At 56.5% G+C, this 12,964-nt stretch overlaps 5 protein-coding genes and 1 non-coding gene across 6 annotated transcripts; 2 read left to right on the top strand and 4 right to left on the bottom strand.

The window, feature by feature from the left end:
• PSD1 (phosphatidylserine decarboxylase 1) lies at positions 1–1,737 on the top strand (the record flags this gene model as incomplete). The annotated part of the gene is made up of 3 exons (XM_083192922.1): positions 1–407; positions 470–601; positions 654–1,737. The coding sequence occupies 3 exons, from the start codon at positions 1–3 to the stop codon at positions 1,735–1,737; spliced, it is 1,623 nt and encodes a 540-aa protein (XP_083051979.1).
• A 262-nt stretch (positions 1,738–1,999) lies between these two features.
• FRM2_1 (Nitroreductase-like protein) lies at positions 2,000–2,620 on the bottom strand (the record flags this gene model as incomplete). Its single annotated transcript, XM_083192921.1, has 1 exon — positions 2,000–2,620. One exon carries the CDS (start codon positions 2,618–2,620, stop codon positions 2,000–2,002), a length of 621 nt encoding a protein of 206 aa, XP_083051978.1.
• A 1,456-nt stretch (positions 2,621–4,076) lies between these two features.
• ACO1O0_003467 (uncharacterized protein) lies at positions 4,077–5,888 on the bottom strand (the record flags this gene model as incomplete). The annotated part of the gene is made up of 1 exon (XM_083192920.1): positions 4,077–5,888. The coding sequence occupies one exon, from the start codon at positions 5,886–5,888 to the stop codon at positions 4,077–4,079; it is 1,812 nt and encodes a 603-aa protein (XP_083051977.1).
• A 2,748-nt stretch (positions 5,889–8,636) lies between these two features.
• On the top strand, positions 8,637–8,739 carry ACO1O0_003466. The gene has a single exon. It is a non-coding gene; the product is annotated as a tRNA-Met (tRNA).
• A 470-nt stretch (positions 8,740–9,209) lies between these two features.
• ACO1O0_003465 (uncharacterized protein) lies at positions 9,210–10,390 on the bottom strand (the record flags this gene model as incomplete). The annotated part of the gene is given in 2 exon segments (XM_083192919.1): positions 9,210–9,248; positions 9,263–10,390. 2 exon segments carry the CDS (start codon positions 10,388–10,390, stop codon positions 9,210–9,212), a joined length of 1,167 nt encoding a protein of 388 aa, XP_083051976.1.
• A 1,395-nt stretch (positions 10,391–11,785) lies between these two features.
• Positions 11,786–12,963, bottom strand: NOP1_1 (rRNA methyltransferase NOP1; the record flags this gene model as incomplete). Its single annotated transcript, XM_083192918.1, has 4 exons — positions 11,786–11,850; positions 11,909–12,572; positions 12,627–12,754; positions 12,828–12,963. 4 exons carry the CDS (start codon positions 12,961–12,963, stop codon positions 11,786–11,788), a joined length of 993 nt encoding a protein of 330 aa, XP_083051975.1.
• Position 12,964: the final 1 nt, after the last annotated feature.

Genomic DNA, 12,964 nt, shown 5'->3' with positions numbered 1-12,964 from the left:
ATGGCGACGCTCGGAGGGGGCTTCGGCCAAATCTCCAGGGGCCGCGTGCTCGGCCACTGCTCCAACTGCGCCGCCGCCCGCAACACGCCGCACCTCTTCGCCATCAAGACACGACCTGGCACCTCCCACCGCGCCACCACGCCCCGTATGCTGCTACAGCACAAGGTCCGTTTCTTCTCGTCCGGCTCTGGCCATGGGCCTCGCTTCTCCCATCGCCTGGGAGAGGCCCTGCGCAACTCCAGGATCCAGTGGTACCAGATCCCCGTTGGTCTGGGAATTGGGTTCCTGGGACTCGTGCAGTTCTACAAAGTCTCGTCCCGGGAGCAGGAGAAGCAGCGGAAGCTAGAAAATGGCGAGACAAATGGAAGCCCAAGGAGTCGGCCTAGAGTGCGACCGGATGGACCGTGGTATGAATTGACTTGGCTACCAGCCCGAGGTCTAGCTGAAGTTGCTGACTTTTGCGCTCCAGGCAAGTCCAAGTCATGTCGACTCTGCCTCTCAAGGCCATGTCGCGTTTATGGGGCAAATTCAATGAATTGACCATTCCCTACTACCTGCGCGTACCCGGATTCAAGCTATACTCATACATCTTTGGCGTCAAGTAGGCATCCTCCAACCCCTTCCCACACGATCAGCGTACTGACCATTAGCAGTCTCAACGAAGTCGCCGAAGACGACCTACACGTCTACCCCAACCTCGCCGCCTTCTTCTACCGGAAACTCAAGCCCGGATCCCGACCTCTCCACCCCGATCCCCATATGCTGCTATCTCCTTCCGACGGCCGGGTCCTCCAGTTTGGCCAGATCGAAGGGGGTGACATCGAGCAGGTCAAAGGCATGACCTACAGCATCGATGCCCTCCTGGGCAAGCGCACACCGACACCCAGCATCAGCAGCGAGCCATCCGCCGTAACCCCCGAAGACGCAAAGAGGGCCCACCTAGAAGCTACGAAGGACGAGCAGATCATCAAGGAAGACGAGGAGTTCGCCAAGGTCAACGGCATCCCATACACACTCCCTGACCTCTTCACGGGTTCCGGCCGCAGCAAAGCCGTCAAGGACGCGGCCACCGAGTCATCGCAGAGTACCGTCTCCGAAGTCCGCGCCGAGCTGGCGCTGGGCGAGAAGCCGTGGTACGACATCATCTCCCCTGACAAAACGACGTCGTTGTACTACGCCGTCGTGTACCTGGCCCCGGGCGACTACCATCGCTTCCACTCGCCGACCAACTGGGTCGTCGAGCGCCGGCGGCACTTTGCGGGCGAGCTGTACAGCGTGTCGCCCTACCTGCAGCGCACGCTGCCGGGGCTCTTCACGCTCAACGAGCGCGTCGTGCTGCTGGGCCGCTGGCGCTGGGGCTTCTTCAGCTACATCCCCGTGGGCGCGACCAACGTGGGTTCCATCGTCGTCAACTTTGACCGCGAGCTGCGCACCAACAGCCTGACGACGGACACGGAGGCCGACCGCGCTGCCGAGGAGGCCGCGGGCCGCGGGGAGCCGTACCTGGGCTTCGCCGAGGCGTCGTACGAGGGCGCAAGCACCGTTCTGGGGGGACATGCGCTGCGCAGGGGTGACGAGATGGGCGGATTTCAGCTGGGCAGCACCATTGTTCTCGTGTTCGAGGCACCCGCCGAGGGCAAGGGCCAGGACGGGAAGAGGAAGGGGTGGGAGTGGCAGGTGCAAAAAGGGCAGACGGTGAAACAGGGACAGGCATTGGGACAGGTCGTTGTGGATTAGGGCGATGGCTTGGAACCACCCCTTTATATACCAAGTAACACATCTACCATCTTGTATAATCACGGTTGCTTTAGCCACTAGTTAAACTTTGTAAAAAAAAAAAATGAGTGTCTATTCTATGCTGGTACCCTCTAAATAAATGCTGATGCAAAGAAACCGTTCAACTCCGCCCAATGCCCTGTGTGTTCCATCACTCTTGCTCAGTATGGTCTGTCTAGTCTCCCTACTCCCCGTATCATCACATGAATACTAGGTAGATAATCTAAGCACCAAAGACCTTGACGCGCTCCTCCAGGGGCTTGAAGGTCTTCTCAGCGGGTTCAGCGCCGCGGCCACCAAAGACCAGCTGGGCATTGAGCTTCCAGCTGGCGGGGACGCCCCATGTCTCGGCGACCTTCTCGTCGATGAGGGGGTTGTAGTGCTGGAGGTTGGCGCCGAGGCCCTCGAGCTCGAGGCTGGTCCACAGCAGCCACTGCTGCATGGCGAGGCTCTGGGAGGCGAAGCCGGGAAACTTGTCAGCGAACTGGGGGAAGGCCTCCTGCATGGCGTTGACGGCGTTCTGGTCGTCGAAGAAAAGGATGGTGCCCGCGGCGCCGCGGAACATGGCCATGCGGTCGGCCGTGTGCTGCCAGCTGTCCGCGGGGACGATGGCCTTGAGGATACTAGTGGTCATGTCCCAGAGCTTGTCGTGCTCGGCGCCGAACAGGACCAGCAGGCGGTTGGACTGCGAGTTGAAGGAGGAAGGAGTGTGCAGGGTGGTCTCGTTGACGAGCTGCTGGATGCGCTGAGGGGTGACGGAGCCGAGGGACTTGGTCAGGGGGTAGATGGTGCGCCGGACCTTGGCCAGGCTGATGAGGGCGTCGGCGGTGACTTTGGCGGCCATTGTCTCAGCTTGTGGTGGTGGTTTGGGGTGGTGATGGTGGTTGGGGTATAAGTGGCAAGAGAGCTAGGCTTCAAATCGCTTGGGAATGAACTTCAAGTTGTTGATGGAGGAAAGGCATGGAAGGGAAGACGGACGCCCTTTTAAATAGTACGAGTTCGAGTACGGATACTACCTTACAGACAATTCGTCTCGAGACAAACGTGCTAGTAGTATCGGCCACGCACTAATAGTAATTGGCTCAATCAAAAACAAATGGCGTCTTCCAAGCTCCGTCCCTCCGATTCCACTGTCAAGGTGGGGACTCGCACGGCAGGAGGCTGCGCCGTCGTTTCCAGAACCTTGCCAATCGCTTACAGAGTGATGATGAATTCGAGGGGGGGGGGGGGGGGTCTTTATCATCCATGACTCCGTCCCCCACAGCCGCCGGTGGAATCGAAGACAAACGCGCGCGCTTCAGCCCCAGGTCCCTTGACTACATATCTCTCATAAGGTATTAATGGTATTAACCTCTTTCCACGTTCGGAAACAGCAGAACTTCGAAACCCTTTCCACGTTTGGAAACAGCAGAGGAACCCATGTGGCAATCCCCCAGAGTCAGAACCCAAACCCGACTGCAATACAAACTGCGCCAATCACAACCCACAACGGGTCATTTCTTACCCGAATCTGGCCAAAAAATGTCGCCGAAGCAATCGTCATGCCGCGCGCTCATGACAAACTTTTTTTCATCCCCAGTCAGCGCTGACAAACTCAGCGCTAGTACTATACAAAGTACCTTACTACTCGCAGTAGTCATCACCAATCCTATACCCCATCAGCGTCTTAGCTTCCATCGTACTCCGTACACATTCACAGTGGCATGGCCACACTATCAACCCACTTCTCCTCTGGCGGAAATTCTGTTTGGTGTATCAATGCTTGAAATCGCTATTTTTCTGCACAACTATCAAGTCCACAGGCCTCTAGTTTCCTTAATAGTAAAGAGAACAAGCATTTCCGACAACACGATTAAGTACTTAGCAGAGCAGTCCTGCGAACTCCTCCTGTCAATCTCCTCGTCCACAGGCCTGCCCGTCAACTGGCATTCGAAAGAGAGAGAAAAGTAAAGAATAACACATGATTCCATAATTCCATTCCGTAACGCCGTATCCATGGATGATGCTACCGTTCCGCTCTTTCCTTCTGAGCCGGTGCTTGCGCCGCTATGTATCTAGTGTGCTTCGTCCCGCGTAAATGCGCACGAGAAGCTTCTGTGTATGCCGAGAGAGAGAGAAGGAAAATAGAACTTGCCAGGCCAGCATCTATATGCTGCTGCCCTGACCTGCCCGGGTATATATACGGCGTGTCCCGTGGCAAAATTCGCGCCATTGTGGGAATGTGTTTGTGGAAACGTCCAGGTATCGGAGGGGGCGTGTCCAGCCGTCCATCAGGGACCAACACAATACGTCTCGGTACATTACCATGTCTCGGCAATGTACTGCCCTGCCTCCTTCTTGAGCTTCCAGAAGTTGCGCGCCTCATCACGCTCCAGGTTGCCCTTGGCCATGGCCACATCGACGAGAGCATCCTCGACGCCCTCGCCCATTCCCTTGCTGGAGCCGCAGACAAAGACGCGCCCGTCAACGGCGTTAGCAATGTACCACACCAGGTCTGCCTGGTTGCGCACCTCCTCCTGGACGTAGCGGCCCTCGCCGCGGCGGCTCTGGACCACGCGCTTGACCTCGTCCTCGTGCACTCCCCACTCGCCACTGTAGATCTCGTCGACGAGCGAGTCGCGGATGCCCTGCAGCACCCACACCTTGTTGGCGCAGTTGGCCTGCTTCAGCCGGCGCTGCACGAAGCCGCGGAAGGGGGCGATGCCCACGCCCGCTCCGATCAGCAGCATCGGGCCGTCGGCGTTGAACTGCTTAGCCAGAGGGTTGGCCATTAGGCCCTTGAACATGGGGATGTAGATCTGGGGGTTCTTATCGCCTTCTTTGCGAGCTGCGAGGAACTTCTGGGCCTGCCTCTCGAAGAATCCAGAGCCGATGCCGGTGCGGGTTCCGTAACGCCAGTCGTCAGTCTCATGGACTGTCACGGCTACCTCGACGAGACGGTGCTGCTTGTTGTCGCGCGTCTGGTACGCCTCGTGCGGGTCGTTGGAAAGGGAGTAGAAGCGGGGCATCAAGGGCTGCAGCACCGAGAGGAGATCGCCCAGTGGGGGTTGCGAGCTGGGGAATGCGTTGAGCAGCTGCGAGAGGGTGATGTGGGGCCCCGTCCGGAAGTCGCAGAAGACACCCTGGCCCTCGGAGGAGCAGAGGTAGGTGAGGATCTTCTTCTCGTTGTCCGCTGTCGCGTGCTCGGCCAGAAGGCGGAGGACAGGCTTGGTTGGCGGGTAGGACTGCAGATCAACACACCAGGTGAAGAGGTCGCGGCGGGTGGTGATGAGCTCCCGCGCTTGATCCTCTCCCCACACTGTGGGCCACCGGCCCTTGGTCGTCTTCATGAGAACAGGCTTGTCGCGCTGGAAGCGAGGGATCAGGAGGGCGTCCAGAATATCCTCCACACAGGTATCGGAGTTGGGTGCCATGACACCAATGGCACCGCCGACCTTGAAGTCGGTGCCATCCTCATCGGGGTAGTCGGTGATGTCGAGGTCAAAGTGGTAGGTGCGCTTCTCAGCGCCGGGCCGGGTCAACTCGCGGGCGTTGTGGATCTTGACGGGCTGCACATGGAAAGGAGGGTGCGGCTGGACGAAGCGAGGGGGTTGGATAGAGGTGTCAAAGGCCTGGGCAGGTGCCGTATTGGGCGACTCGTTGAGCGAGACGCCAGAATCAGCGGGCGAGGGTGTAGGTGGGGGAGAGTTCCGGACGGGGTGGAAGGATACGATCTTCTCCGGAAGCTCAGCGACCTTTGTGAGGGTTGTAGGAATCTCGCTAATTTTGAGCCCGAGAGACCGGTAGGCGTCGTTATCTGGCGGCACAACTTTCTCATACACGACGTCGGCGGGGCGGGAGCCCATCAAACAGCAGCCGCCACCGCAACACCGCTGGACAAACTCTGCTGTGGTCTCCCCGGTGATGCGCTGGATGTCGCGGGCATTCTGGGCAATGAGCCTTGTGGAGGCGCGGCGCTGGCGCGGCTTCTCGGGCATCTGAGACAACTCATCCTGGTCGTCGGACTCGTCCGAGAAGGTCAGGGACGGGGCAATAGAGGGCTCTGATGGCTCCCGGGGGATGCAACCGCCGGTCGACGACACAGCGTCCTGGGTTGGGGCTGCCTGTGCCATCATCATAGGGGTGTAGTATACTGGTGCTTGTTGCGTGGGAGGGCAACACGCCGAGTAGGTGAGATCGGGGGGAACGCGGCGTGGGTGTAAAGTGGATTTGGAGGGCGTGGCGGAGGGTGGTGGTCAAGGACGTCTGCGCGGAGCGGTAGGGAGGCAGCATACAATGGGGATCATATATGGGATTGAGGTGTTGTAGATGCAAGTATAGGTGTCGAAAAGTAAGAGCGGGTGTATCGCCGACCGCCTTAGAGAGAGTAGGAAGAGAGAGGTTGGAAAGGTTGGAGGGCAGAGGGCAGTCGATGAGGTAAAAAGCACGAAGAGGCCGAGCCCGGGGCTCAGTTGGTGGCTGTCGCCTCTGAGTGGATGCCGTGGGCGAGGTGGGCCCCCGTCACAGGGCTTTTTTGCCTCCTGAGCCTCCTGATCCTGATCGAGGTACATCCATTCGGCTGGACTCCTGGACGGTACTTGACCTCCACCTCCACTAGAACAACGGAATCTGGCGGGGAAAGTTCAGGGTGCCGGAAACAGGCCACTTTGGGACTGCGCCGTACGAGGACAGAACCGGCAGTGCACGTGCCGGATCGTCTGAATCGCTGATCAATCCATTATATCAGTCCATTGCGAATGGTCAATGGTTATCAATCGGCCAAGTCGCCTGGTGGGGGTGCGACTGCCGAGTACCTGTAGGCTGTGGACACTGGACGGCTGGAGTCCGCTAGACGCCCGTGGTGACATTGTCAACAAGTGTTGAGTTCCGTTGCGCTCCGCCTCCGACTCTCGCCGTCGGCTCGAGTTTTTTACGTACGAAATACTTGCTGCAGCATCTCGCCCTCGCAAAACATTCCAAGAGGCCTTGCGCTGCTGCAGAGTTGCTGCGGGACGCTTTGGGGTTGGCTGCTCATCACGCACCATCTGTAATGGATGATGGAATGGCGAGCTCATCCATCCTCCCACCGCCCTCTCGCCCGGGTCTGCCCCGGTTATGGCCCTCTTTATCAATCAAATCTCTGCTGATCATAGCCGGCCCAGATCATTGGTTACCGAGTGATCCACTCCAGCAAATCATCCCCAGGCCGTGTAATAATAAGCCTCGGTACGAATACTACTAATACGTTAACAGACGCTTGCATCATATCATGGCCTTCTTGCATACTGGTACTCATAGTATGTAGACGAGATGCATGCTTGCTTTGGCCTTTAGTCGTTGGTCGTCAGCCGTTAGTCGTTTGATCATTAGTCGCCGCCACCTGCTCCAACCAACTATGCCGCCCGCTGTCAACAAGACATTGTCTCAACTGTATATTTACCCGTCAGTCAGCAGTACATAAGTAGTATCCGCGATCCCTAAGGTACATCCCCATCACACTCAGTGGAGCGACTCCGTTCTCACTGCAGGACTCCAGCAAGCGGCGACTTTGCCGGTCGCCCCGGTACGGATATCCACAACAGTGCATGCTCTCGAGGTCAGGTGCCCGAGCCTTCATCTCTCAACGTGTTGGGGATCTGGGACCACAAGCCCACAGGAAGAGGGAGGTTACACCAGGCTGATTGGGAGGATTCGGTCGAGCGGTGGTCTGATTCTTCCATGGGGCGACGAGATGAGCCCCACCAATCGGAACGATGCACACTGACCATGTGGGTCAGACACTGTCAGACACACAAAGCTGAAAATTCTTATCTGATCAGTGATCTTATCGATCCATCTAATCTCCACAATCTCTAGCCCGCCGACCTCGGAGCCTCTAACTCCCCAACCGCAGCTACCCGGGAGGGCTTGCCCAGTCTCAAACTCATCAACGGCTCGCCGAGCGGCCTGAATCTTGCGCCCACCGTTGTCTAGCCCTTGTCTGCACTTTAATGACTTCTCCGGTGGGCGGGTTAGAGTGTGTGGCCTTGATTTGATAATATCCTGCTGATTGATATACCGCAGCTCCGCAGCCCACGAACACAAGCGCTGCACGACCACTAGAGAAGGCGAGAGGGCGTAATTTCTCCACGAGAGAAAGTACTACGATGTGCCTATGATCAACTCTCCCCCCAGTTCCCTGCGGAGATTACAGCATCCAGTGCTATGGACGCGAATCTGATAATGGGGAATCCCAACCCGTGCAGTTAAATTTAGTAGTTCCCAACAGTGCCGCCATGCGGCTCACTTAACTTTTGATCGGTAATCAGATGTTTACCAAACTCGGTATTATCGAATACGTATTGCAATTTTGGTCACATAGATTGAAATGTCACCGTATACTAGTGCTACCTCTAGTATCCGTAGTAGTATGTCTACAATTAGTTCTGTGCAGCATAGTCGACACCTGACGTTTCGAATCCGCCATAGCTTCAAATCTCGTCACTAGAGCTCTCTGGGTCCTAGCCTCTCCTATGAATCCGAGACCTTGTCCAATAGATCAGCGGGAGTATATACAGCCTGATACAAGAGTCGCCCCTACGATTATTGTTTACCGAGGATATTCTAGAAGTCGGTGGCGGAATGCTACCCTATGCTCTCCATTCAATTAATTGCAACCGAGGCCACGCATTGCGCTTCACCCCGTAACTTCTCTAACAATTAATACTCTACCCAAAGAGAGGTATTTCTCTCATGGAACATTTTAATATTACCACGTAAACGTAATAGACTAGGACGGCTAACCTCGGGTCGCTTAGCTCTCCTTACCCTCCATCGGTTTTAATCTGAAACCGGCTGCATTCGTCCATCACATCCCGAAAGGGAAGCGAACACATCCAAATGTCTTGGTGGCTCAGTTGGTTAGAGCGTTGGTCTCATATTTCATATGATTCAACTTCAAGTTGGGCCATCCAAAGGTCGTGAGTTCGAGTCTCACTCAGGACATCTGATTCGTTTTTTTGCCCCCCCGTGGGGATAAGTCTCCATAGCTGGGTTGAGCCTACTGTCCCCTAGTTCAAGTGACTCTTTTTTTTCTTTCTTTTTTCTTTCTTATATGGTTTGTGGTAGTGGAACTGTACGAAGGTGACGGGGGAGGAGCACAGCAGATTTACGACGTAAAGGTCTCCTCAAAGGTTGCCTTGGTATCCAACATGGTGCTGGGCCTTTAACTGCTGTGATGCCGAGCGCAGCTTTTCTTCTGTTTTATTCACTTTAAATTAATTGTCCAATGTCATCGATGTATATTTATAATGTTGCAGTTCTTCCAGTTCCTGCCAAATTTGGGACCCTATACTATTATCGCCAACCATGAACCCCCTTTTTTTTCGTCGTGCATCATAACAACAACTCGACATTGCAATCCGGTAAGGTACCGTTGATAGAGGAAGCATCACACGATTCACACCCTCTTAGAACTAAAGAGCAATCGTGGCGTCAACCACGACACCCAATACCTGCTCCGCCTTACCGGCGGTGCTAGCAGCAACGTCCCGTTGGCACTCTGCTCGGTCTCTACCTTGGATATCTTCCAACACCGTAGGAACCAAACGCTCAGCGCCCCCGCCAGGAACATAAACCCAACAAATAGCTTCGCGTTTGTGAACACGATGCTGCCGCTGCCCACGTCGTCCCCTTGACCCACCATCTTCATCGCTACCAGCTCTGCAAACGTTGTCGGCAACGCCATGGGGAGGCAGATGACTCCAAACGTGCTCGCCAACTTACGGATCCCCACCACCTCGGCCAGCACGGGCGTCACCGTGCCCCAGAATGTCCCGCATAGCGCGCCCGCCAGGAGCGAGAAGGCGAGCAGCGGCGCGTACGACTGTGATGGGATCCACAGCGTGAAGCAGAAGATGGCGCACAGAAACGTCATGACGCCCGCCATGTTGATGCGCCCGAAAGAGTCGCTAAAGTAGCCGACCGAGGGGCGTCCGAGGGCCAGACCCAGGTTGAGTAGCGCGCTTGACACGGCGCCTTGCGTTGGTGTGAGGCCAATGGAGGCGGCATACGTAGGCAGCGAGTACAGCAGTATGATATACCCCAGATCCGTGGACAGGCCCCAGAAGATGACGAGCAGGAGCTCGACTTTGCCAAAGTCCCGGGGGTCGAAGCGCAGTTCTTCTTGCACCATCTGCGTCCTGCCGCGCCATTCCTTGAGTAGCAAGGCAGCCAGGAGGTTGGACCCCAGCGCGCAAAATGCGAGGACGCGGTACGCCCAGCCCACATCAAACTTCTCAATGATGGCGTTGGTCGCGATGCTGTAGACGAGTCCCCCAATACCAGACCCCGACGTGGCAACCCCAACCGCCAGGCTCCGCCGCGACGTGAACCACGGGGGCAGAACGGCCGCTGCCGTGACGTAGCAGCACCCCATGCCCCAGCCGAAGCAGACGCCCTGGCTCAGGAAGAGGTGCCAGATCTTAGTGGAAAAGGACGCCGTGAGGAGCGACACAAATATGAGCACAGCGCCGAGGAGCAGCGTCGGGCGCGTGCCGATGACTCTTCGCACCGTCGGGACGAGGGGCGAGATTACGAGAGCCTGCGAGATGGACAGCCCTCCAACCAGACCGTATTCGAGGTGAGAGCCCTCCATATTGGAAGAGCGGAGAGAGTAGTGTGCCATAATGATACCCCAGGACTACCACATCATCGTGTCAGCTTCCAACTGAATATACACTCACACAGTCGTGGCCAGGGAGGTGCAAATACCGCATTGATACCCCAGGTATGAGCATTGATGAGAAACACGCCGAATGCACAGACCCATCCGTATCCTCCGTTTGGTGGTTTGGGTTCGATCGTGGCGATATTGGCGATATTGTCGTCCGCGAGGCCATCTTCGATACTCTCCAGAGTTGCGTCGCCGCCAGAAGTCCGCGAAGACTGCAATTCAAGGGATTGTATCCGTACTACTGGTTCATCCACACGGGGAGCCATGATTTTAGCACTTTCTCTTCGGTCCTAGAATCTAGTGGCTATATCAATGTCACCACCTTGACGACGAAGCAGAGGGATCCTTATATAACCAAGCCGACAACCATAGCCAGACGTATAAAGGGGTTCTACCCGCCGGCACCGGAGATGTTTCCATTTGTGAAGTTTGATGGAGGTAGCATAATTTACGGCTCATTGGTGAAGCTGTTGGTCTAGGTGAGTCGAGATGCGTGTCTGACCGCCGTAGCGACCTCGCCGGGACACTGATTATGAACGTGGCCCAATAGACTCCTTTCTATTTATCACGGGTTAGTCGGGTGCTTGCGAGTAGGTGGCAAGGTTGAACGCACGGCTTGCAACTTCTTAGTCCAAAAGGGTAAGTATGTTGAATGCATGGCGCGCAACAACTTCGTCGAAAATGGCAATACTAGTAGGCAGACCCCTCTCAGCGGGGATGACACTCCCCAACTCCAATCCTCCTCGGCGTCCGATGAGAGTCTAGACGTCGCGATCGACTAGGGATACTTTGACTAATGGGTCCTGTCTGTGTGTTACAGTTAATCCAAAACGTTGTGTGACTGTCCTATCTTGCCATTTTGATCTTTTGACCCAGGGAAATAGGAGCCATGATGAACAAGCTAGTATGCACAATACTATAACATCAGCTCTATTACCACCCCACCCTGCTATTATCGGGACGCATACGTGCCCAGGGGACCTGCAGGGGCAACCGTCCCTGGTTGCAAGGCGGCTGATATTGCAGAATCATCGAACACATGATCAGCCATGGGACACCCGCATTATCCAGTTTAAACGTCTTGTTATATGGCCAATACGCCAAAAAATGATCAACAGATAAGGTACATCTCAAGCCACCCGTAACCTGAACGCCTCCCGCGCCTGTTTGTGGAAAGCAGTCGTCGTAGCCATACCCTGATGCCACAGTCCCAAGAAGCACATAGTCTACCGTCGGACCGCACTAAGGCCGCCAAATGATGGTATTACGCAAGCGGTCACCATGTAGGTATCATTCGCCCTCTCTCTTAACTCGGTTTTAAGTCGACTTCTGGGTGCGGTTGAAGATACCCGCGACCAAGCAATGATCACGCTCGAAGGGTTCTAGTACAATGTTAGTCCGAAGTTCATCTACACCGAATAATAGTCAAGGGCTTCTTACCCAGGGTGAGCTGGAACTTGGGCTTGATGCCGTCGGCGCGCATCTTCTGGACTTCGCTGGCGAACACCTCGGCGGCCGGGGCAGTGCTGTCAATGCAGTTGGCCTTGATGGAGATGAGGACACCGCCACCGGACTTGAGGAACCAGTTGGCATTCATGGCCACGATACGGGCCTGATCGGGCTGGGCAACATCGGCAAAGATGACATCGACCATGGGAACGATCATGCGGTAGCGGGCGGGCTGACGGGCGTCCTCGACAATGGGAACAACGTTGGTGCGCTTGGCGGCCATGCTGACCAGATCGCGGCCAGAACGCGAGGAGAACTCGACGGCGTAGACGTAGCCGGTAGGGCCAACGAGATCGGCAACGTGGGAGACAGAGGTACCGGAGGCACCACCAAGGTAGAGCACGCGAGAGCCAGGCTTCATGTAGATGTCATCAGCACCACCGGCAATGGCAGCGCAGAGCTTGCTTCGGAAGGGGTTCCAGGTGCGGTATTCGACCTTAGTGGTGGTAGTGGTGCCGTCGTCGTTCTGCTGGACCTCGTCGACCGAGACGCGCTTCTCGCCGTAGACAGACTCGCCGGGGGTGATGTTGCGGGTGGCAAGGCCATCCTCCTTTCCACCGCGGATGACGAAGACGCCGGGGTGACGATGAGGCTCCTGCGAGGTGAATGGTTAGACTGGATACTGCGGTCGAATATCAGTGTTACTTACAACAATGACCTTGGCTCCTCCCCTCTGGCCGGCAGCTCCTCCACGGCCACCACCGCGGCCACCGCGACCACCGCCACGGGGACCACCACGGGCACCACCACGGGGACCACCACGGCCAATGCCACCACCTGCGTTCAGAGTCAGCTCAGATGTCTCTCGCCAGCAACAATCTCGCCTCAAGATGCGGAACATGATGCATACCTCGTCCACCACGACCGCCGCCGAAACCTCCACGGCCACCGCCAAAGCCTCCGCGGCCACCACCGCCGCGAGGAGCACCACGGCCACCGCCGCCACCACCGCGAGGGCCACCGCGTCCACCGCCGAAAGGTGCCATT

The sequence above is a fragment of the Amphichorda felina genome, assembly GCF_050947745.1.
Source record: "Amphichorda felina strain 45539 chromosome Unknown scaffold_3, whole genome shotgun sequence".
Taxonomy (NCBI): domain Eukaryota; kingdom Fungi; phylum Ascomycota; class Sordariomycetes; order Hypocreales; family Bionectriaceae; genus Amphichorda; species Amphichorda felina.
The sequence above is the reverse complement of the archived record's forward strand: the minus strand, read 5'-3'. Positions and strand labels throughout refer to the sequence as shown.